Raw genomic sequence first — 25,486 nt, forward strand, 5'->3', positions numbered from 1 at the left:
CATATTCTCATATTATCCCAAATGAAGCATTCTGTAGAGCACAGATGCTGTAACTCTGATTAACTATTGGTTAAAATTAACATTTAGCCCATAGGATTTGGTCCTCCTAATTTTGATAAACTCTTATTGGTAGCCCTGGATGAAGGTTGTGGACTGTGAGCCATTACAATATACATATGTAGATATTTTCCTTAATTGCTGGTGGCCTTAATCTGTAAATAGGAACAGTTTTGGTCTCTGGCACAGGATCAGTGTTATGGAAGCAGTATTAAAGTTGAGTTAGGGAACCAGCTGAATATAGTTTTAAATCAGCTTGTTATTTGGAGGAGATACTGAATTTAGATCTATAGGCCTTTCATGCTGCTGCGTTTTGATACCATATTTGTAACAGACAGAGTACAGATTCAAGGGAATTTCCATCTGCTAATAGAATCTATCCCAACATAGTTGGGATCAATTGTGCTGTGCTGTGATTTATACATGGCAATTGATCCCACTCCTTAATAAAGCTTTTCCTGACCAAACCAGTTTCGTGTAGTGGTTAAGGCACTAGGCTAGAAAGCAAGAGATTGTGAGTTCTTGCCCCACCTTAGGCATGAAAACCAGCAAGGTGACTAGGCCAGTCACTTCCTCTCAGTGAAATTCATCTCACAGGGTTGTTTTTTTTTTGGGGGGGGGGGGGAAAGAAGCAGGAATATTTGGCGTATTTGCTGCCTTGATTTGGGGAAAATGAAAGAGAAAGGAGTATAAGGTAGTTTAGTTATTTAACAAAATAATAAAGGCAGGAAATAAATGAAAAAAATAAAAGCTTTTTCTGGGTGACATTAATTTAATGTGCATAATTTTTTTTAAAAATTAGTGTTTGCAGAATTCATCTAAAATTAACAGCTCAGTAATTTCTCCTTGATTGTCTTAGCCAGCAGTCTATTATTTGTCTGTAACATAACACTGTAGATTATGAATATCACTCAGCTTGGGGCCCATTTTTTCAATGGCTTCATGTTTCTTTTTTTAACTTGAGCAACTATTTTTTTTTTATTTGAATTTATATCCCGCCCTTCTCCGAAGACTCAGGGCGGCTTACATTGTGTTAAGCAATATTGTGCTTAGTTATCTATTACATTAGTCAGTGTCTGCGATAAAGAAGAACAAATAGACATGTAAGAAAGATATATTGTCACCAACAAAAATTTCCTTTATGCAGTGGTCCTTCAGCAGTTTTCTGGTTTTCTCCAAGGGAATGAGATAACAACGATAACCTTAGCTGAATGCAAAGCAATTAGCATAGATGCACTACCTTCCCTCCCTCTCGTTTGCTTCTTAAGTTCAGAGATACCTTCCTTCTTTGTGCTTAGAGAGGGCGATCTGAATTTTAGGATATGGATCACACACACTATCAGTGATTATATAAGCTGAGTTATATTGAAAATGTCAGATTTTAGTTTGATAGAAAAGTACCCCAAAGTTTTTGACAACTGTTTGAGCAAAATAATTAAGTTGAAGTATTTTGATTTGCATTTTTGTATTTGTCTTGATTTATTGAAAAAGAAACTAAGGAAACTTTCTCTAACCAGAAAGCAAAATATTAATTGCTTTTTTATGGCTTTTATATTTGGTTTTTATCTTTGTAAGTTGCCCGGAGTCATTTATTTAATAGAATAGAATAGAATAGAATTTTATTGGCCAAGTGTGATTGGACACACAAGGAATTTGTCTTGGTGCATCTGCTCTCAGTGTACATAAAAGAAAAGATACGTTCATCAAGGTACAACATTTACAACACAATTGATGATCAATATATCAATATAAATCATAAGGATTGCCAGCAACAAGTTATAGTCATACAGTCATAAGTGGAAAGAGATGGGTGATGGGAACGATGAGAAGATTAATAGTAGTGCAGATTCAGTAAATAGTCTGACAGTGTTGAGGGAATTATTTGTTTAGCAGAGTGATGGCCTTCGGGAAAAAACTGTTCTTGTGTCTTATTAAATAAATAAATAAAAAACAATAGAGGGCAAAATAAATCAAAATTTCTTTTTACAGGTATCAATCATGGGCCTGTAATTGCTGGAGTCATTGGAGCTCAGAAACCACAATATGACATCTGGGGCAACACTGTGAATGTGGCCAGCCGGATGGATAGTACTGGCATTTTAGATAAAATACAGGTTATTTTTTTTTTCTTGCTAATAGCCGATAGATCATGTGTGGAAGATCATCTGTTCTTTTAGGGAGAGGAGATTCAAAGCAGGAGATCAGGGAGTCAGAAGTTCTATATTGTTAATCATTTGGAAGAGGTAGGGTTTCATAAGTTAATTTATAAAGGAAAAAAATAGCAACACCTACCAAAAAAGTTTTCTACATGTGTTCTACAAATAAAGAACCCCTGTCTTCCTTCATTTCTGCTCATCCTTTTCTCTCTTCATCCTTCCTATCTTCAAGGAGAAACCCAAGTAAACAAACAAAAATATACCACTAGTTTCATTGGAGTTGTTAACTTAAAATTTGCTTTTAATTTTTATAAAAGTTAATACAATAAAAAAAAACCTTTATCCAAACTCAATGTGTTCCAGGTTTAGCCAAGTGAAATCCCATTGATTTCATTGGATTTCTAAATATTACAAACTGCTAATATGTCCCAATATATATATTTTTTTCATGTACTTGTCCGTTAAGATAATCGGGAAAGACTCTGAATGAGATTCTCATCTTTAAAGTTGTCAAGATTATATTGAAAACCTTTCCCATAATTATGTCTGTTGATCTATACCAGGGGTCAGCTACCTGTGGCTCTGGAGCCGCATATGGCTCTTTCATCCCTCTGCTGCAGTTCCTTGTTGCTAGTCAGCTCCACAATTGATAGGGCTTTCAGTTAGGACAGGTAGAGGAAAAAGAATGCCATGCTAGGAGGAGATTCTATGGTGGGGGAACCAGACTTCCAGTCAGCAGAGGAAAAAGGATGTTGCAGTAGGAGGAGACTATGATGGGGGAACCGGACTTCCGGTTAGGAGCTTTGTGGCTCTTTGAGTGTTTAAGGTTGCTGACCCCTGATCTATACTCACAGGGCATAGAAGAGAAGAAAAAAAATTCTAGGCTTCCTTTAAAATGTGTATCCTGAATGTGTTTTATTAAAATAAATTTTTTGCAGGTCACAGAAGAAACCAGTAACATCTTACAAACATTGGGCTACATTTGCACCTGCCGAGGTATCATTAACGTCAAAGGAAAAGGAGAGCTTCAGACCTACTTTGTACATACTGAAATGACTAAGTCCCTTTCCCAAGGGAATGTGGCATCATGAAATATATCAAGGGTAGACAGTCTCATATTTTTAGAGAAAAAGCACCCCACACTTTTTTCTTAAATCTCCTCTAGCCCACACCATGAGCAACATGTGTGTCCTTTTCTGGTGTATAGAAATGTTGCTGTAGTAGTGTCTACAGTCTCGTCCCACCATTCACCATCAAGAGAGCTCGGTAGTGGTCAAATTCCAGAAATGGCCAAAGCGAGTGCTGTGCACTGAGATAATGACAGTTTGACTTGTATTCTTGACTCTTCAGTGGTAAAAGAATCGAGGTAAATAACCAGAGTTGGAAAAATTAATGGCCTGATGCAGAAGGAGGCTATGAAGACAATATTGTTTTAAAAATACAGGAAAGCACTTTATGGCAATAAAATTAGAGCTGCATGAAACATCGTGAAAAATATGGTAGCTCCATATAACATCCTCCAATCCTGAATTATATAATTCTGAATATCTAATTCTATCCCTTCATCATTACAACTTGGGTGTGTTCACTAGTTGTGTCTCACAGCCAACAACATAAAATAGAGCTTCAGGCTTGATAGTTTCCCCAGAGGAATTCATAGACAAGCAGGACCAGTTTTGTATAAAATGTGTTAAAATGTTTTAATGCCCTTGTCTTTTGTAATATAAACTCATTAAAGGTTTCTATGTACTTTATTTGCAATTGTGAGTTTATTACACCTGTTATGTGTCATCAGTGAGCTTTCTGGCACAAAGGCAAAAAAACAACAACCCCAAACTCTTCTGCCAGAAGTATATGATTTAAATATCTTCAAAGTCAAAGGTGATAAGGCCACAGAAGCAAGGGCTAAATATTAACAAAGTAATAATTTATATTTTTATTTTATTTTATAGCCGTTTTGTATGTATGAATTCCCCTTAGTGCTATGGGGAGCACAATGTTCCCATTAAAAGTATGAAAAATGAGAGGCAGTCAGTAACTTCTCTCTAGCTTTGTTATGGATATAGAAAGTAGAGCAATTACTGTAACAGTTTACCTACTCATCATTAATATCCCACTAGTGATCATAAAAAGAAAAAGCTGAACCTGCAAAGAGGAAGTCTGAATTAATGCCAAGTTTTTAATAGCTTATTTATCTTAGATAGGCAAATGTTGAAAGTATAATTTATGCAAAACTATTGCTATAAATAATGATCTAAAAAGAATCAAAGAACATGGAAAATGATGCACTACAATAATTTATGATACTACAGTGTACTATAATATATAAACAAACAATGCCATTCAATTCCTGGTAAAAATTTTACCATAAGGAAAACAAAATGACAAAAACTGTCATCATGTAAAATCTAGAAGTTATGGACTTGTTTCAAATAGCAGGACACAAATATATAATTCTAATATTTACTATATGATGACATCATTGTACATGTCATCATTTTGGGTTTGCCTAAAAGGGACTGCAGACACTGTTCTTTAGTGATAAACATCAGTTTGCTTTCTCAGAAGGCTGCTCAAATATTGTACAACATCTACAAAACCCACTGTAAGAAAAGGTCAGCTTTGAAAGGTTAATAACTTAACACAGGGTAATGAAATCTATTTACCATTTTGCCATAATTTAATTTGCTTCTGTTATTAGATGTTTGAAGCAGAAACCAGGCAGAATAATGACATTTCTCAATCATAAAAGCCTGTTCTGCTTGTACTTTTGTGGTTTCATCAGGCAGCATTGTTACCTTTTCACCCTTATCTTTGCAGCAGTTTTCTCTATATAGTATGGTGCGTGATCTGAAATGAAGAATTGTCCAGTAGCACCATGTCCTAGGATAAATTCCATCGAGGAATGGATAAATACCAAAAGATTACTTACATGATTCTTTCTTGTCAGTGCCTTTTATTAAATTTATTTATTATTAAATTTATTTATTATCTCATTAGCTACTAATGAGACACATTTGATGAGGCTCTTATTAGTCTGTTTGCATGCAGGTATCAATAACAGCTCTCCTGACGTTAAATCATTAATGCTTCTGAACTCATTGTTCAAGGACCTTTTGTCTATCTGCCAGTTGAAAAGTAACTAATTCCCCCTTTAGGCTCTTTGATATCAACACCTCCACTTAGATTCTGTGGTATCAAATATAGTGCTTACAAAAGTGTCTCATGTTTCAAGAAACATATCCAGAAGACACTGCGTGATGACTTCATTCAGAATCACAGCCTTACCTCTTTGTATCTGTCTACTATTCCTGTCTTTCTCAGAGAAATTCCTGCTAACAAATATTGTGACTTCACACTTTACTTGGGAAACAGATTTCACATAGCAGTGAGTGAGAGCAGCTTGGGCTTTGTTTTGCCCAGCCACAGATTTTCTCAAACTTCCAACCCCCTTATAAGTGATTTGACATCATAGTTTATTCAGATGGTCTCTTAGTAACCAAAGAACTCTGCAAACGCACCAGCTGGGGCTGGGTGGGAGATTAGTAGGGAATGCAAAGCAATCCAGCCTGCCACTCAGCTGAACACTGGGCTTCACAGGGGAATGCAAGGAGCCCAGAATGGGAAAGAACCGGAGGAAAAGGAAGAGTTGGAGGAACTGGAAGGTGTCAATGAGGCACTAATAAGGAAACACCAGCTTCCACTCTCTGCACAGTCAGCCTTCAGCTACATCCCACCCCGACGCAAGGAACCTCCTGAACTTAGCTATTTTTACCAGGAGAGCAAGGTATGTCCAGAAATGTTGTGCAATAATTGGGAGGAGGGGTCAATGCATTCAGGACAGGCGTTATGATGGAAATACCTATTAAAAGGCTCTGTAAATGAAGCAACATTCAGTATTTCAGGCCCAGATAGCAAATTGCAATACAGGTAGTCCTTGACCTACGACCACAGTTGAGCCCAAAATTTATGTTGCTAAGTAATACATTTAAGTGGATTTTGCCCCACTTTTATCACTTTTCTTGCCACAGTTGTTAAGTGAATCATTGCAGTTGTTAATAACCTGATTGTTAAATGAATCTGGCTTCCCCACTGACTTTGTCAGAAGTCACAAAAGGTGATTTTATGACCCCCAGATACAACCATCATAAATATGAATCAGTTGCCGAGCATCTGAATTTTGGTCGCATGACCATGGAGATCATTGCAATGGTGGTGTAAAAAACAATCCTAAGTCACTTTTCAGTGTTGTTGTAACTTTGAAGGGTCACCAAATGAACTGTTGTAACTCGAGGACTAACTATATGTAATTTTTGAAACGTGTAGTCTATGAAACTTTACATTGGCGCTTACTCTGGGTCACTTGTTGAATAATGGTTGGTGAAGTCAGAGCTGTATGTTTGTAACTATCCCATTTGTGAGCAGAGTCTTGTATTGTGCTATACTGGGTATACATTAATTTTGGAGCCAAGGGTCATATTCAGCCATGTGGCATGCTGACACTGGCACAACCCTACAGCTTCTTTCTCTCTTTAGAAGCTAAGCAGTGCTTAAAGGCTTTTAATCATGTTGGAAGAGCTCAATCTATTCAGTGGCTATAATAAATTCAGCAAAGGTCACAAATATCCGTCTCCTAAATAAGAATTATTGTAGATTCTGTGTTTTATAAAAATGTTCAGCACTGTATTTTTTTGAAGAAAGCCTCGTTAAAGGTTCTGTCAATTATTGACAGCAAATCTTTATGAAGATATGAGAACATACACATTACTGCTCGGCAAAGAAAATTGGATATATGGCAATACCAATGTTTATGCATATTGGAATGCTCAAGGAAGTTGATTCCATCACTGTGATGTGATCCCGGTGATCCTGCTTCATCATTCAACTGATCCAGCCTTTTTATTTTTAAGGCAGGAATTGTTGCCCTGTATGACTGCGTTTTCAAAAGACCGATTGGCTATGATGCAAAGCTCCATCGGTGTGACAGAGAACACGCAAAAAGCAGAGGACTTCACATTAATGACGAGGTGATTGTCGAGTCTCAGGGTGATGAAAATCACTATTCGCCCTCCTTCCTGCTCACTCATGATAATGGCCAAGTTCTGGCTGCTGCCAATTAACTACATTCTACAAGCATGCAATTGAGTACTGTAATAATTGTTAAAGCTAGGATCTTATGCAAATTTACTTAAGAGTAAGAACTTCTAGGGCAGGAGTGTCAAACATCACAGTGGCGTCACATGACATATCGGGACTCCCTCCCCCCACACCCGTTTGCTAAACCGGGATGAGCGTGGCCAGCATGAGACACATCTGTCCTAGGCTATATCAAAACAACATGCTTAGGGTTATATGACACAGCTCTTGTCAGGTTGAGCCTCCCTCTACGAGGAAGATCATTGGTTGAGTCATAGATGCAGGTATTCCCACATATTTGAGCAATGGGGTATTCCAAGTTTGGGAATTAACAAAATGTATTATAATTACTGAATTAAGCTTTATTTGGAAGTAAGCAGCATTTGGGAACAGTGCTATACATTTTGAGAGTAAATATAGGTAACATTAGTATCTACTGTATATAAAATCTAAATAATAGTATTTTGCACTTAAAGTAGATTGAAGTACAAGGGATGTCTCTCCCCAAGCCATTAGTATGATACAAACATAATTAAGATGTTGAGCTATTTAAAATAATCATAATTTAGCAAATATCCCACCCCTGAAATATATGGAATTGAAATAGGCAAGTTGTTATGTCTTCCCCACTAGCCTAAGATAAAATGTTTTAGCAATTTTAATGGGGTTTTTATTGGTTTTTACTGTTTTAGTGATCAGGCCATGATAATATTTAGTTTTAACTGGGTTTTAATGCTTATTTATTATATTGTTTTAATATGCCTGTGAACCGCCCTGAGTCCTACAGGAGATGGTGCGGTATATAAGTTTGATTAATAATTTTTTTTAAAAAAATAAAGTTTCTATCAGCTTTATGTGGAATAATATTGCTAATGGAATGCCAGAAGTCAGTTGTGTAAATAAACCTTCTGAAGTGCTACACAAATGCTCATTATTCTCAGATGACTGTTGCATTTTGCAGAAAAAATGCCAATCCTTCCTTGAGGAAGTATTTAGTAACATAAATCTCAAAGTACTTGTTCATATTAGACAATCTATATAGAGTATGAGGCATTTTAAAGAGAAGTTCCTGTAGGTTGGAAGAAATATCCCAATAGCATTTTCGTTTTGGAAAGGATTACAGGTGACTAGCTGTTTTTAATGGATATAGCTGAAGAGTGTAAAGCTGTGAGATATTTTTACTTCTTTTTACTTCAGGAAACCAGAATGTATTTGGAAGATGTCATTTTGATTTGGATGCAGGGTATCCACCCCCATTGCCACCAGCACCATACCAAGCATCTTATCTAGTTTTCTCTTTATCTCTTTTGTATTTTATAGTCGTAAATCACATCTCAAAAATATTCTTACAGGAAAAGAAAAGGCCTATAGCTGTCTTGTCTTCCTCTGAATATGGGCGGCATATAAACAAGCCTGTGGAAGAGCTAATCCGAGACTACGTGCGCATTAATCATGTAAAGGCAGAGTTCTACAGAAAAAATGGAATAGCTTGCTTGATAGAAAAATGAATCCAACTTAAAAGTCTACTGTGATAGATACCTAACAGGAAGATGGTATCAAATTCCTGTAGTGTCCTGCTTGGATTTAAAGTTCAAATGTAACATTGCAATATCTTTATATATTTATTGCTGGGGTTTTAGCTAAAATCAGGTTTTATTTTTTAGGTCCTTAAAGCATGATGATACTTGTGTGACTTTCAGTTTATACTTGTACTAACTTCTCCATTTTTTTTCTCCTGGAAAAATTGTGCAAAGATTTCACCAAAATAGTGGCTTGACTCTCTTAACACGCTAGGATAGCCATGTATTAATCTGAAAATAATCACCTCTGTCATGTCTATGATTTATGGAATAATTTGTTCTTTTAATATTATCAAAAGGACTTAGTAGCATGTATTGTTGCTTAACATACTTTTCCTTTCAATTTCATCTCTTCGTTAATTTAATGTTTTATAAGCATGTTTGGAATGCTTAACTAAGGAGGTACCATTAAAGAAAAAAAATATTGAGAAAAGTATCTATCGACCTGCTGATATACAAAGGATGCACATGTGAGCATTTATATATGAGCTTTGCATTAGGAATAAAGATCAGCTGATAGATGGGCACTTCATAACAATGAATTTTCAGTGCTGAATACAAACATTAAAGCTTGACATTAATCTCATCTCTTGAAATTGAATAGTTTTGTTTTAATTGCTGTTTGTAGTGGAATTTTTGTCAAAGCTACTAGATACTAGGACTAGCCACAGTATGAGTTGATATAAGCCCCATTTAATCTGCATTTTCTATCAGCACAGAACAACATTTAGGAGAAGGGGGAAGTGCCAATTTTAATCAGGAAATCAGAGGAGAAAAAATAAACGTGAAGTGGGTGGCCCCTAATAAAAAACTTTCTGGTGGTAGGATCTTGTTGTTTTTACTTAATGGTAAGCCGCCTCAGTCACTTTTTGGTGAAATAGGCAACATATAAATTTACTAAATAACAATACTTAACAATATACAATGTATGCAACATATACACATACATACATAAAATATACATACATACAAATATGCATATATACATAAATTCCATACATACCTAAAACATAAGTGCACTCAAGTTATATGTTTACTGTCACATCTAGTCTGGCTCCTTTGTATACATACGTACACAGCCTTTAAAAACTAAACAGAAATAAAATTAAAACCTTTAAGAACTAAACATTCCTACATTTCCCAGGACATGCTATATATTACCAGGGGAAAATCAAGTATTTTTCAAGTTAACATGATATTAAATCAATCACATTAGAAAAAAAATAAGCTAAGATTGCACTTTTCTCTCCATGAGAATATAGACAAAAATATATAGACAAAACTATATAATAGGGTAAAACACTGGGTTTATTTAAATCTTAATTTCTCAAACACAAAATCAACAACAGCCTTCATATACATTTATTTGGATTCAGCTTTATTTTCATGGAAGCTATAAAAGTTAGGAAATACTTTCTTGTGCAGGTATTCCAGTACATCATTTTTGTTGTCCAGTGGGTTAAACTCAAAAAACGGGATCTAAAATATAAAGAAATACAGGAAACATTATTCAAATAGTTATGCAGAGATTAAAATATTAGAACAATTTTATCCTAAGTTGTCTTTTCTAAAAAGGACATGAATGGGCCTATCACAAAAGGGCATTTGACCTCTTTTCATTTATTTTCCTCACCTGATTAAAAAACATCCTTGTTCCTGTCCTGTTCCAACATTCTAATAGTGCTGTCACCTATCCTTTGCTAACTATTGATGCAAAAATGGCTCCAGGCCTCTGGCACAACAAGAATGCGATGGCAAGAAGTCTTTGAAGGACTACAACTGGGATTTTAGTCTTGAATAATGGCTGTCTTCAAATAAAGCTGAAATGCTAAGTGCTAGGACAAAATCCAATTATACTCACTGGGAAGAAATCATCTAAGTCTTATGGACATAGTTTAAAGTGAAACACTCAATTTAAATGAAGACAATCCCAAAGGCAGTCTTAAAGGGAGAGAAAGAAAGATTCCTGTCTGAAATTTTGAAGTTATTTCTGGTCTAGTTCTGAAGCTAGTACTGAACTAAATGTTCCAGTGATTCAATATAATGCCAATAATGTATATACTGGTATTAAGGGCTGGATAGTAAAATATTGCTTTGAGAGATACACTTTTTATTTAATTTGTATACTGCCTTTATTATTTTTACAAATAGGTGATGAACATATCCAACACACTTTCCTCCTCCTATTTTCTCCACAATTCTGTGAGGTGAGTTGGGCTGAGAGAATGAATGGCCCAAGGTCATTAGATTGGCTTTTATAGCTAAGGCAGGGCTTGAACTCACGCTCTCCTGCTTCCTAGCTTCATACTCTTTAGTTCACTCTTTAGCTGTGAGACCAAGAACAAACAGTCTGGATCAACCCTCAGAAGTAAACATTTCTATGTACAAAGCACCAGTATGGATCTCCAAATATAGTTAAATATTTGAAGAAGGGTGTCCTTCCTATCTCTTGAAATATGTAGCAGAATTATTGAATTTACCTGTACAACCACATAACCAATGAGCTTCAGATGTCTTTGCTTAATGGATTCTTTCCCAAGAAGATTGTGACTATTAGCACAAAATCTCTTTTCATCATCAATGCAGAGAGCTATTCTGTAAAATCAAAATATTGTCACTGCTTCAAATTCAAAATGTCAGTGCAGACTTTTCTACTTATATCTAAGAATATACAAAGGTATGCAATAATCTTATGTCTACGAGTAAATGTAAGTCCTTGTGCTTATTTCTGCATAAATATGTATGACAAAAGTTGGTCAACCCCTTTCTCCCTGACACACACTTGAGAGAACTGTACAACAAGCAAGTTCCAAGCAGAGCCAAGTTAGCATTAGGGGCATAAACAGGAACCTAGATTGATGGACAGAAAGATTGTGGGTTTTCACTGGCCTATGGCTACTGTGTGAATTAAAAGTAGTTTGCTAAGCAAAGCAAGTCCATGGACTTTTTTGGACTGGAAGCATCTGCCATAGCAGTAATGTGTGAACAGGGATTCCTTCCTTCTGAGGCTAGCATGATGGATTTGCATGCTGCCACCTTCTTTAGAAAACAGCTCTACTGAATTACAACTGTATGGAAAGGGAAGAGGCAAAAATATAGCAAAAACACTAGCTTGACTTGAACATTGAAAAATATGCAGTAATTTCTCAGGTGTTGAGTAAGACTAAAAAGGCTCGGAACTCTTGGACCACAATATTGTTAATATTCTGACAATGTTAGCACTGCCCTGCTTCTTCTATCACAATCGGAATAAGCCCCATAAGGAAAAAGTGGAATAAACTTTTCAAACAGAAACAGAAACCAAATGCTAGAAATATTTTTTTTATTTTTTCATGAGAAAAGAAAAACTGAAAAAGTTTCTTCAGGTTTGTGAACTCGCTTTGGAAGACAATAACCGACAGTCCAGTTTTCCTTACCTTTCGTATATCTCATCATGTGCGTTGACTGGTAGTACAAATCCTTCTTCATTGAGCTTAATCTCAATATCTTATATAGAACAAACAGAAAGAAAATAGCATTCCTCACAACTATCCTTTTGCTGAAGTTCATTCATTTTCATAATTGAATATAAATACTTATTTTTAATCTATGTGCAACATTGATATCTGAGGCAGCCTTACTGTTTGTTAAGTACATTTAACTTGGAATTCTAAGAGAATACTAAAATTCCATGCAGATGAGTGGCTGAAAAAGGAGGGGGTAAAAGGTTTCAAAGAAATTGTCTAGGACCCTTGCACCTATCAGATGATGTATTGTTTTACTTTTTATCCCTGCCATTATGTCCCCACCTCCACTCCCAATTAACTGCATGGAGGATCAAATCACTCTTGCTGGAGTTCTGAAAGTATAGTTTGCAGAAAGCTCACACTGAATGAACATGAACTTCTAGGATCATAGTTTTCACAACTTCAGTGCTATGTATGAATATTCCATACAAATACTCTAAAGAATAAACGAATTCCAACAATGTGAGATAGAAAATCATGAGGCAAGTAACCTCAGTGGAAACTATTGCCTAAATCCAAAACAAATCCCTGCAGTCATCTAAAGTCCTAGCAGAACTCACAGAGATTTCCAAAACTTAATACCAAACTATAATTTTTAATGTGACACAAGGGGAAAATAATCAAATATATTGCTGGAGATTAACCTCATCCCACCCATTACTCCTTGGAATATGGCCATTCCACCCATTCGATCCTGGAAAAAAGTGCACCCATCTAAAACTGAACACAGCTATCAGAAAAGGAAAGACAGTTTGCTTACCTATAGTGTAGTGATATGGTGTCAGAACATTATAGACAAAATATTTTTGACTCCCTAAGAGGTCAATCATGCCAGCCTTCACTCTGTTGAAAAGATGAAGATCAACCTTGGATTCTAATGATTCACATCTAGTGTAAAAGGACTTGACTTGGTAGTCTAGGGAGAGCCAGGGCTTCTGTAGAGACAAAAGATAAAAATTTAAATCAATTTTATGCCAAATTGCTTCCTGCCAGTTAACCAAACAAATATGCATAAATATGCAATTAGTTTTAAAAATGCACCAATGAACTGACAACGTAAGGCACACAATGCTGGAAGAATAATGATGAATAAGGAGGAGAAGCCACAACAGAGAAACCACCACATCAGAAAACCTATAAAGTAAGTATTAGCAGGTTCTTATTTTTCTCTCCAGTTAGTATAAGGCAGGGATGTCAAACATGAGGCCACCCTGGAGACAGCAAAGGACGGCCTGCGGTGCCTCTCCCAGTGAAAATGGAGCTTACGAGGGTCACACACGGCGCTCGCAAGTGCCGCGCGTGGATCCTCAAGCTCCATTTTCACTGGCAGAGGGTTGCAGGAGGCTGTCCCAGTCGAAAAGGGAGCTCAGGAGCCCATTTTTGCTGGCAGAGCACTCAGGCCACCACAGGGGCCCCTGACATGAGTGATGTCATGCTGGCCACACACATCCCTGGCCACACACCCTCTAACCCCCCCCCCCAGGTCAAATACTACCCTGATGCGGCCCTCAATGAAATTGAGTTTGACACCCCAGGTATAAGGCAATAAAACAGATTTTCCAGATGCAGATGTCATGCCTTGGAATGCTTCTTTTGGGTTCTTGCTCCAGCATAGAAGTGCTACAATGATAGCATAAGTTTCCCCCACTAGTATAAATCTATGTGAACACCTTCATCCTGTATATCTTATAGCCATAAGGGGTATATCTTAACCCCATAGGATTACAGCCTAAAATGCCCCAAAATTACTGCTGATATGGAGGATTACTAGCAAGCGACATAAGTGTATTTGTCTCTTAGTATTATGAAACTCTTATTAGTCTGAGTAAAAATGTACAGATGCTGGTATTTGCTTAACTATTAGTATTAATCACCACCAATAACATCATACCTTATAGTATGGACATTCCAGTTGAATGGTTAAAAACAGCTGAGTCAACTGAGAGAGAATCTTCGATCTTGGATTTTCAGCTAAGATGCAAACAACCAGAGAGACACATCATCACCCAGCAACTTAAAGTTGATTGCTCAGCTTTCATTTATTTATTAGTATTTATATGCCACTCCAACCACAAAAGATTCTTGAGTGGTTTATATTCCCTTACAAAGTTAAATCATTATTCTCATCATTAAATAACATAAGAATTACAAGTCCTCTAATGCCAAAGAAAAGCAAACATAAAAAAATGCTCTAAAGGGAAGGGGCACTCTCAACAACTCCATTCCACAGACACTCTGGAATAGCCACATTTTGATAGCTGTCTGAAAAATTAACATAGTCAAACCAGCCTAAGCTTGGGGCAGGGGGATATTGCTCCAAAGAAGGTGCCATAACTGAGAAGAGAAATCCCTGTGATTCCTGAAGATAACATTCCCTAGAGCAGAGTTCCCCAATGTTTTCAGTTTTGTGGAAACCACTGCTCACTCACCCACTGCTCATGCAAATGAGGATGCACACATGTACACTCGCCAACCCAGTTGGAAACCCTCACCGCCTACTAGTGGGTCAAAGTCCATAGGTTGGGGACTCCTGCCCAGAAGGAAGGATCTGCAGAGAGGTTACCCTTCCAGATCTTACAAAAGCACGCAGGGCCCACTGGTAGGGATCCTATATAATGTTTTAAAGGAAACAATCAGCACCTTGATTACTACCCAGAAGGAAACTGGTAATCGATACAGCTTTCAAAATAGAGAAGTTATAAAGGCGAACCCACAGTAGTTCTTAAGTTTTTTGAGCCCTTTTGAGTGTTCGATATTTATGCATAAATATGGCCCAAAACATGATCTATGCAAGTTCTAAAACTGCATAAAAGCCAGTTAAATAAGCAAATCAAAAGCGTTATGCCTGTTTATTGAAGAAAATGATGCTAAGCTACATATTTGTGTGTGGCAAAATTATTATTACATGTAGTCTTCAATTTGTGGTTATGATTGGGACCAGAATTTCCTTTGCTAAACAAGGTGATTATTAAATAAATCATGCCCGATTTTATGGCCTTTTTCACCACAGTTGTTAAACCAACCATGAGGTCATTAAGCAAATCCAGCTTCTCTCATTGACGTTGCTTGTCAGAAGCTCTGGCAATATTGCAAATGGAGATCATGTAACCCTGGAATGCTCCAATCATCACAAACACATGCTGGTTGCCAGGCACCTGACTTTAACTGTGGGTATGCTATGATAGTTGTAAATGCAAGACACATTTTTCAGTGATAGATAACAAAGCCTCCTCCCAGAAGGTAATAAGGGTTGGGGTTAGGACTAAGGCAGTCAGCAGAAGTAGCCTGCAGTACTGCATTCTAACCACTGCAGTGTCCCAGACAATCCTGCGGACCCTGGTCAAGCATCGCTTATATGCTAGGTCCTGGATAGACAGAAGTGAACTACCAATAATCTTCTCTGCCATCCTCACCAGTGTCATTGTAATTGCAAATAATTGCTAAAAAATGGTTTTAAGTCAATATAACTTGTATTACTTTTATATTATTGCACACTGTTGTTTAGAGTGTCATGAATTCTCAAAGAACTCCAACTAGTTGTTCCCTGCCACCTTGTGTGGCTTCCCAACAGCCATGTTATAGTCATTACTGCTGATCAAAAAAACTTAGAAGATAAGAAATCTTGAACTATCTAATTGAGGGCTGTCAAACTCCCGGCCTGCAGGCCAGATGCATCACGCACTGCCCATGCCCACGCCTGGTTTAGCAAAGGGGGAAAAGTCCCAATATATCATGTGACGCTGCCATGACGTGAGTTTGACACCCCGATCTAACTCAACTATTGACAAGTTGGGTGACGCAAATGGGGATGAGCCAAATAGATGCCAAAATTTCAACCGTATTTGGTTTGTTCTGTAAATGCTATTAAATCTTTATAAGTATTTTAAGACCATTCCGGCAGCTGAATGCCTTGCTAATTTTCATTTAAAGAGCACCTACAGCTCCTACAAACTATTTGAAAACAACTGTTAGTAAGAGGACTATTATAACAGAAATTATAAAGTTTGCTTGCTTACCTTGTAATTCCTGCAGAAAAAAGGGGCTGAACAGTTTTTCCATAAAATTTAGTGGGTAGCATTTAATGAGAATGCATGAATGAAGAAGATTCAGAAGTTCATGAGGCTCAAACTCAGAAAGTCGCATGCTAACGAACCTTTCAACCTGCCGGAAAAAAGATGGAGCAGACGGGGGCAAATAGTTGAGCTTCCCAAATGGAACAACCTGCTCAACAATCTGAGAAACGGTGAAATTATCAGCACTGTAGACAAAAGTTTCTGCCACTGCATTGAATATGGGTTTGGAAAGAATGCATAGTGTACTGCAGTACTGCATGATTTTGCAAATTGTGTTGGGATGCATCACAAAGGCAAATTTAGTAACATGTCTCTCTAGCGCCTCTGTGACACCCTGGTCAGAGCATCTGAAATGAATGAATGCTTCCAGCACATTTATCATTTCATCATCTGTAAAGTATGGGATATAACATGATGCATGCTTGCACAGTTTTATTACCAAGTTATTGACTTGGGTTTCATGTAAAACAACCAGAGCACTTAACACTGTACTTGTCTGTTTGGGAGTGAACTGGCAACCTTCCATCTCTGCAAAACTGTTCATTTTGCTTAACAGGTTCTGGAACAGGTCCGTTTTCCTACCTACATACAGCTGCAGAGTTTTGTATACCAGGACCATTTCTTCAATCTTCCAGTCCTCAACATTTGTACTCTGAATTTGATTCATAATTTGTTCCAGCATAGCATGTTCTGGTCCTCCAAGATTAAATAAACCTTCTCCAAGAATACACAAATTTTTTATAGTCATTTGCCCCTTATCAAGACGTTGCTGGCTCTCTGACACCAAGCAACCCATCAAGGAACTGCAAGGATCCACATGCAACTTTGTCAAAGCATTTAGAGAATTTACAAGAGCAGAGTCAGATAAATGTGTAGATTCTTTTTCCAACTGCAAGCAAAGTGATTTGAATGTATCATTTTCCATCAGCAACTCGGGACTTTTCATTAAGCTGTCCTGTAGCAAGACTTCACCCAATCGCTGAAAGATAGCTGCTACCATGGTGTCAGATAAATCGTCCAATGTACTCACAAATTTGAAAATATCTTTGTATGAAGACCATTGGTTCAATTCCTTCAAAAATATCTGTTCACCTATCGTCTTGCCATTAGATTTTAAATTGTTATTGGCCTCTCTAAGATGTTGCATTGTTTCCACAACAGGACTAGTATGATTTTTTAGTTTCACATGATAGTTTCTACAAGAAGTGCACAGGAACCCTCTTTGGTTTTCCAATATGGAAGAGTCAAAGTAGCCAACTGCGAATTGCTTCATTTTCTGACAGAAATGGCTGAAGGCTCTGCTTCCAGTTAGCAATTGTCTGCATGCTTGTATATTCGAAGCATATATGTGAAAAGACCTGACAATCATAAAAGCCATCTTAGCTTGGCTGCTGACATTGCCTGAAAATAGAAGAAAAAATTAAGATTGCCTTTTTAAACAGTTTGAAATGATAGACAAGAGGCAGCATAGAGTTCACATCAATGTCTTAATTCTGTGCGGGTATGATACTGTTAACTAATTAATTCAACTCAGAAAAATACCTTAAATATTTAACATCTGTAAATGTATATTTGAAAGTATTATGAATAAGGCTATCTGAAGTTCTGAAGCTGAAATAAGTACCATAGCTGGATAAGACATCCAGCTGCCAAGGGAGAAATTTCAATCCTACTCCTTGTCGGTATTGCAATGGTAAAAAAAACCCAAAAACCAATTATGCAAAATGCAATACATAAACAATTGCAAATGTAAATTGTGTAATCTTTTGTAAACATCAATTGGACGACTCAAGACCTTTTAGGTGAAATGCAACTACTGTGAGCTACTTCCTACTCCTCGGCCAATGCATTTTTCTCCAATCCTTAAGGTAGGAGGAAGGAGAAAAGTGGCAAACTGCTGTTGCCAGAGCAGTCCTTTTATTGCGGCTGGGAAAGGAGATCAGCAAAGTTGCTGCTGTCACACAAGGGCGATGATGTAGTCCAGGGGTCCCCAACCTTTCGGACCTCAGGGACCAGTAACTTCATAATTTTAAATCCCACAGACCATAATATGATCTGCCTAATGACCAGCTGGGTGGGGTGGGTGTGGCTAGGTGGTCATGTGACTGCATGGGTGTGGCCACCTCAATGTCACTCACATAGAAGGGCGCCTCCTCAGCCTCTACTCATTCCTCCCCTGCCAGTCACTCCTCACCTCCCAGCCCAGGCTCCTTAGGGCCCCAACAGGAAGCAGCTGTTGGAGTTAAGCAGCCACCACGAGAAAGAGTTGACAAAACAGCTGGCTTAATTCAAATTGGATCTGATCGAGGAAGAGGCTCAGCAGAAGCACCTCACTGAGGACATAGGTTTTCCAAGCAGAGGGAAGACTTGCGGGACTGCAAGGCCAGGTACCAGCACCTGGAGGCTCAGTGGGCTGAGATGGTCAGTCAGTTCCAGGCCATGATGCAATCCCACTGGAACAAGGCCCTCTGGCTCTTTGCCACCAGCACAACTTCCCTGCCCCGCACCAGGAGGCTGAAACAGACCCCAAGTTGGAATTTCTGCCCCTCTCTAACCCGCACAAAAAGACCGCAAAGGGGGAAGAGTCTCTGCAGCAACGCAAAAGTTCATTGCACGTATTCGGCCCAGGGACCATAGTTTGAGGGCCCCTAATTTAGTGCAATATAAAAAAATGCAAATAATTTTCCCGCAGACTCCCAAAATTTTCTCACGACCACCAGTGGTCTACAGACCACCAGTTGGTGATCACTGGTGCAGACCACACCTCCAGCAGCAACAACAACAAACAATAAAGCATATCACCCATAGAACCCATTAGCGCAGGGGTCTCCAACCTTGGCCACTTTAAGCCCGGCGGACTTCAACTCCCAGAATTCCCCAGCCAGCAAAGCTGGTTGGGGGATTCTGGGAGTTGAAGTCCGCCGGGCTTAAAGTGGCTAAGGTTGGAGACCCCTGCATTAGTGGATTAAAGAGGAGCGCTTCCGCCCAGGCCGGAGCGAGAAAGCAAAATTATCCAAGGCTATAACAGTCCACGAGCCCAAAGCGACCCTTTCCAAAACTACCCGGTCTTTTTTTTTACTAGCAGCCGTAATCGCAGCACTCTTCGGTCAGAGACCCGCAGTTCCCAAACTTACAATCGCGCTCACCCAGTGCAAGCGGCGCGGAACTGCTCCCCCGAGCCTTACCGCAGCGTCCTTAAAAGGGACTTAAGCAAAAGCAAAAACAAAAAGCTGAGCGCTCCGCAGTCCTCCGATGGGACTCCACGTGCAGGTCATCCTTACCTTCTACCTCGGCGATTTCAAGGTTCCACTTCTGGTTAAGCGCGGCGACCAATCAGATCCCGCCTTTTCGTTTTGTGCCCACCCTCCTGCATCCGTTGATTGGCTGCAAAGTCGCAAAAGCCCATCTCGCCCCTTCAGCGTGACCCTGATTTGCTTTTGCATATTTCATGGAGATAGAAACGGGTAGAGAAATACTGCGCTTCCGGGTGATTTTGCTGGGGAATGATAGGCTTGGAAATCGAAATTTACCGGCTTGAAAAAAAATGCCTCTATACTTCAGAGAGTGGAGCTCATGATAGATTATCATTAATTTCCATCTCAGCACCGTCGGCTATAACCGTGGCAACTTTATGTACACTTTTATGTACACTGAGAGCATATGCACCAAGACAAATTCCTTGTGTGTCCAATCACACTTGGCCAATAAAAATTCTATTCTATTCTATTCTTTAAAACTTGTGGACTTCAACTCCCAGATTTCCTCAGCCAGCTTTGCTTTCCTTTGCTGGCTGAGGAATTCTGGGAGTTGAAGTCCACAAGTCTTAAAAGTTGCCACGGTTGGAGACCCCTGGCACATTGCAAGCAAGACGACCCAATCCCTCCTGCTGTTAATACTAATTCTGCATATTTATTTTCTGAAAATTTTGCAAAAAAAAAAGAGGCTGATGCTATCATCTGGGAGTGTAAACTGTTTCATTGTTTGCATTTCGAAAAAGTGCGCGGGATGTGGCCTTTCCCTGGTGGAAGCTAGAAAAAGTGTGGAGGGGAAAGACGGTCTCCTCTTTATATATTTGAACATTAATCTATTTTTTTAAAAAAAAAATGTACCCACCCCGTCATGACGACTGAGTGACAGAACAGAAAGTGCCCCAGGCAGAAGCAGCCTATCCTGGAAGGATTTCTGGAAAGCCGGCGCTCCACTGCTGGTTTCCTTCGAGGCAAAACACTGGAAAAGAAAGACCACCGATTACTCTCCCCGATCCTGCGCCAGCGAGGATTTGAGTCCCGGAGGGCGCAAAACTGGGCGGTGCTGGGCGGCGCACGTGTGACCGGAGGCTTTGGCAACCTTTTCGTGAACACCAGCAGCTGCAGCTCTGCTTGAAGGAGAGGTATATTTCTCGGGCGCAGGGATGATTCTTACCTTTGTACCCCGAAAAGACAAGAGATTGTTGTCCCCAATTCGGGTCTGAGCCTGGTGTCGAAGCCAATGACGGACGCCAGACACGAGGTGCAGGTTTCCTGATTGCTTTTTACTGGAGTACTCCAAGGAAAAGGGCTCCTGGCCAAAATGCCAAGTGCCAGGAACAAAGGATTAAGAAAACTTTATACGTTTTCACTAAAAGAGAAGGCGAGATAATAAGAAATATCATCACATTTTAGTAATAATTCTACAATTTGTTCTATTGGTCTCTAGCTGTCCCTATTCCTAAGCATTGGCTAGTGAATGCTCCAGGAGTTATCTAATACAGGAGTCTCCAACCTTGGCAACTTTAAGACTTGTGGACTTCAACTCCCGGCTGAGGAACTCTGGGAGTTAAAGTCCACAAGTCTTAAAGTTGCCAAGGTTGGAGACCCCTGATCTAATACACATTTAATTGGTCGCAGGGCATCTGTTTTCCTAATATGAGGCCTGCAAGTTGTCTAACTGTTGTTACTTTTATCAGTTTTCTAACTACACAGAATTGTTACAAGAGTTACACATGCGTATTTCCTGTAGATAAGCATTCTTTGTTCTTGCCAGACAGACTCCACAATTACAGTCTTCCTGATTTACTTTCAAGTGTGTATCATGACCTGGCTTTATTTTAGCATATAGCCCATCAGAGGTTTCCAGTGTGGAATTAGCCTGCCGGGTTTGATCCGGCAGGGTCTGGCTGGGGGACTCTCCTCCAAGAGAGCCCACCTGTAGGGACTCCCCCGCTTGACCCTCCCCACCCACCTCCAGGTATATTTTCGAAGAACCGAGCAAAGTTGTCTCTAAAGGCATTAGAAAACCATAGCTGCCTCACCCCCCTCATACGGTGCACTTCGGAGTTGTGCTGCTTTCTAATGTGACTGGGCTGCTGTTCTTTTTAACTTTCTGCATTGTTGCTTGTGTACGGTAAGCAGTTGCCTTCGGAAATGGGGAGGAACGTAGGGGAAACGAACAAACACAGTGGCAGCTTCCAGTGGTGCAAAACATGGCATGCTTCAGTAGAGGTCCATGTTAAAAATCTGCCCTGGATCAGGACTTTTCCATGTAAAATCTATAAAGCCCTCAATGGGCCTTACTGTTTGAGACCTGCCCTATGCACCTGCCTGCATGCTTTCAGGATATATGGATTGGCCGCATGGGAATGTATTTGATACCCATTCCCTGTTTTTTCAATAGCAGCCAAGATACATCTCTTCTATCGGGCCTTTAGTTGCCCCTTTTAACATTACTTATTTTTGTTTTGTTTTGTATTTTGTTTGCTGTTAACTGTTTTGAATATACGACTAGAATGCTTAATAAATGTAGGTGCTATGCATTAAGAATTTTCCTTCCTCCAGTATTTTCTTGCAAAACTAAAGACAGGTTGGTACAGAAAAGGGTTGTTGTGTCTGTTCAATAGACCACTTTTTTTTTTTTTCCTGCTCCCCCCAGTTAAACCTTGAAAAATGTGTTGTGAAAGAAATAGATTTCTGCTGCTTTATGCAAGTCAGAAAGGACAGGCAAAAGCCATAGCTGAAGAAATATGCCAGGAGGCAAAGGAACATGGATTTGAAGCTGATATTCATTGCATCAGTGAATCGGAGCAGGTGAGACTATAGTATTAAGATCCATTTTTGACAAATTAAAATAAGGTTTGAACAATTTGCCCTTTCTCTTCTACTCTTTAATCTGAATATTCAAATGATTCCTTAGAAATCAAAAACATGACTTGTGGGTTTTTTCCTACTCATTTGAAATTATGAAATAAACTGTTATACTGTCAATTGTTTATACAGACTTGTCTACAAGTTTATCTTTTTTTCAAAGAGAAAAGGAACCGGAGAAGGAGAAATAAAGTAACAAGGAATTGGTTTTTAAACGCATGTATATGTATTTCAGTTTCTTCCTCAGGATATGTCAGAAAGTCAAGATTAAACTTAGAAAGGCAGTGAGTAGAATTTGATCTCATTTCTTTCTAATCCAGAAATAGTCTAGTGTGCTGAATATAACCTATGTAAAATATTGTCTTGGATATCTGATAACTAGAAATGATTAAACTGTGCAAGTATGCTTATATCTTGTAGTAAAATCTCCACTGATACATATATTCTATTGGTTGATCTAATCACATCTAGAGACATGCATGTTATTAGCCAGAGTCTTTGAAAACAGAAGGGCTGCCTAGCAAATTGATTTTGTCTCTATGGTGGGCAAAAATCTCTGCCAAGCAGCCCTCTTGTTCTCAAAGAAACTAGCTAGACAAAATCTTCCTGCCATTCAGAACGATCATGTTTGCTAGCTTACCAGCCGCCTTTAGCGAGATAGGTGGCATGCAGTTTTGATAAATAAAAAGTCAGCAAACACAAATGTTTCTGAAAGTAGAAAGGTTTTTTCCTGATTGTCTTCCATTCAGAAAGTTTGCATTTGCTGGCTTTCTGACTCAAAACCTAAGGAATGCAATATTTCTGAAGGGCAGAAAGCTTGGAAAAAGTCTTTTCTAACTTTCAGAAACATTGCATTTTGCTAGTTTTTCAGCCAGAAAGCTAGCAAAAGAATGGTTCTAAAAGTTAAAAGTTCTAGCGAACAGAAGGTATGAAAACTGCTGCATTAGGCCAGAGAAAGGAAGCTCAGATCTTCAGAGGTTTTTTTTTTTTTTGTCTGTTCAGCCATACCAATTCCCTTCTGTTTACTAAATGGACCACAACTGGCAGACCCAGAAATTGCAGTAATTGAATAAAGCAGCCACATGGGCAACTCACTTAATGATTGCAATGACTTATGACCAATGCTCCATGCCTAATATGGTTCATAAGTTTACAGTTAAAATGATTCATGTAGTTAGTCCATTGAGTTTGGAATTATATTTATTATTTTTTGTTAATTTTTTTCTGTTGATGGCACAGCTCTTAATCTACTTTTTCCAGCCTATGTTATGCTATAGTAGTCTTATAAATTATAAAAATGTGTTGAATCACTGAATATTGACTCTAAAGAGTTTTAGTAATTCATATGAGAGATCTCTGAATATTTTTTGTATTGTTCGGGCTTTTGTCATAAAGCTAGAACAATGTTTCTCGACATTGGCAACTTTTAAGATGTGTAGACTTCAACTCCCAGAACTCCCCAACCAATATGCCTTAATGTTGATTGATATAAATTTCTTAGTGTACGTACAGATGGCACAGAGTTATTTTGATGTTGTGCTCAGTGTTTTAATAACGTATTTTCCTTTTGATTTATAGTATAACTTGGATAAGGAAAAGGATCCTGTGGTTATTGTTACTTCTACTACTGGTACAGGAGAACCTCCAGATACCGCAATCAAGTTTATAAAGGAAATTAATGACAAAAGTTTGCCATCTGATCACTTATCTCATATACGATATGGACTGCTAGGTAAATGACCTATAAATTATTGTTCTCATGAGGAAGGGGGAAAAAATCTGAGCTAAGTATAAATCTCACTTGTGGAGTAGATTAAATTCTTTCTCTACTTTCACTTGATTCTGGAACAATAGAGCCATTGTAGGATTTTTGCAACTTACAGAACATCAATTCCTAAAAGGTCATCAGTAGTCTTCCATTCCTCTTAATCAATTTGGCACTGCTGATAAGAATGTATATAGAGGAGGTACCCATTCTGGGTCTATTTGTGTTGAGCCGGAAGTGCATTTTTCTTTGGTCAACCCTTTCTTCAGTTCTCAGCCCCAGATCTGGATGGGGGTAGGGTGCTATACTTCTTCCATCTATTTTTGCCTGAAAATTAGATTTTAAAAATTCTAAATGAAATAGTCATAAAGAAACTATAGATAACATAAAATAAATCTTAGAGATAAAAAATCAAATACAGTTTAAAAGCCTGTAAATAACAAACCAAATCCAACAAAACTTGAAATGGTGTCATCAGTTTTCTTTTAAAGAATGACAGAAAAATGGCAGCACAATTTTCCAAAGGATATTTTTTCTGTTGATGGCACAGCTCTTAATCTACTTTTTCCAGCCTATGTTATGCTATAGTAGTCTTATAAATTATAAAAATGTGTTGAATCACTGAATATTGACTCTAAAGAGTTTTAGTAATTCATATGAGAGATCTCTGAATATTTTTTGTATTGTTCGGGCTTTTGTCATAAAGCTAGAACAATGTTTCTCGACATTGGCAACTTTTAAGATGTGTAGACTTCAACTCCCAGAACTCCCCAACCAATATGCCTTAATGTTGATTGATATAAATTTCTTAGTGTACGTACAGATGGCACAGAGTTATTTTGATGTTGTGCTCAGTGTTTTAATAACGTATTTTCCTTTTGATTTATAGTATAACTTGGATAAGGAAAAGGATCCTGTGGTTATTGTTACTTCTACTACTGGTACAGGAGAACCTCCAGATACCGCAATCAAGTTTATAAAGGAAATTAATGACAAAAGTTTGCCATCTGATCACTTATCTCATATACGATATGGACTGCTAGGTAAATGACCTATAAATTATTGTTCTCATGAGGAAGGGGGAAAAAATCTGA

At 38.3% G+C, this 25,486-nt stretch overlaps 4 protein-coding genes across 11 annotated transcripts in view; 3 read left to right on the plus strand and 1 right to left on the minus strand.

Annotated features, from left to right (window-relative positions):
- Positions 1–3,941, plus strand: part of ADCY2 (adenylate cyclase 2) — a 147,080-nt gene extending 143,139 nt beyond the window's left edge. For 3 of the 4 annotated variants that reach the window (XM_058177456.1, XM_058177455.1, XM_058177457.1), the window contains 2 exons: positions 2,047–2,171; positions 3,152–3,941. In XM_058177456.1, coding sequence (XP_058033439.1) covers positions 2,047–2,171; positions 3,152–3,304 — 278 coding nt within the window. In that variant the 3' untranslated portion in view covers positions 3,305–3,941. The remainder of the gene's footprint in view (positions 1–2,046; positions 2,172–3,151) is intronic. The other variant, XM_058177454.1, reaches the window with a different exon arrangement.
- A 1,541-nt stretch (positions 3,942–5,482) lies between these two features.
- On the plus strand, positions 5,483–9,691 carry CFAP90 (cilia and flagella associated protein 90). The gene is made up of 3 exons (XM_058177467.1): positions 5,483–6,000; positions 7,124–7,240; positions 8,702–9,691. Exons 1-3 carry the CDS (start codon positions 5,818–5,820, stop codon positions 8,855–8,857), a joined length of 456 nt encoding a protein of 151 aa, XP_058033450.1. The 5' UTR covers positions 5,483–5,817; the 3' UTR covers positions 8,858–9,691.
- A 373-nt stretch (positions 9,692–10,064) lies between these two features.
- FASTKD3 (FAST kinase domains 3) lies at positions 10,065–20,755 on the minus strand. Of its 5 annotated transcripts, none has more exons than XM_058177466.1 (7): positions 20,622–20,755; positions 16,452–17,909; positions 14,327–14,406; positions 13,196–13,370; positions 12,346–12,415; positions 11,410–11,524; positions 10,065–10,408 (listed from the first exon to the last, which is right to left on the minus strand). In XM_058177466.1, exons 2-7 carry the CDS (start codon positions 17,884–17,886, stop codon positions 10,292–10,294), a joined length of 1,992 nt encoding a protein of 663 aa, XP_058033449.1. In that variant the 5' UTR covers positions 17,887–17,909; positions 20,622–20,755; the 3' UTR covers positions 10,065–10,291. The 5 variants fall into 5 exon arrangements, with proteins under 5 accessions (XP_058033449.1, XP_058033445.1, XP_058033446.1 ...); XM_058177462.1 differs by lacking the exon at positions 20,622–20,755 and adding an exon at positions 19,790–19,937; XM_058177463.1 differs by lacking the exon at positions 20,622–20,755 and adding an exon at positions 19,694–19,803.
- A 4-nt stretch (positions 20,756–20,759) lies between these two features.
- Positions 20,760–25,486, plus strand: part of MTRR (5-methyltetrahydrofolate-homocysteine methyltransferase reductase) — a 29,537-nt gene continuing 24,810 nt past the window's right edge. The window contains exons 1-3 of the mRNA XM_058177468.1: positions 20,760–20,898; positions 22,416–22,570; positions 24,206–24,359. Coding sequence (XP_058033451.1) covers positions 22,430–22,570; positions 24,206–24,359 — 295 coding nt within the window. The 5' untranslated portion in view covers positions 20,760–20,898; positions 22,416–22,429. The remainder of the gene's footprint in view (positions 20,899–22,415; positions 22,571–24,205; positions 24,360–25,486) is intronic.

This window comes from Ahaetulla prasina, chromosome 3 (genome assembly GCF_028640845.1).
Source record: "Ahaetulla prasina isolate Xishuangbanna chromosome 3, ASM2864084v1, whole genome shotgun sequence".
In the NCBI taxonomy this organism is placed as follows: Eukaryota; Metazoa; Chordata; class Lepidosauria; order Squamata; family Colubridae; genus Ahaetulla; species Ahaetulla prasina.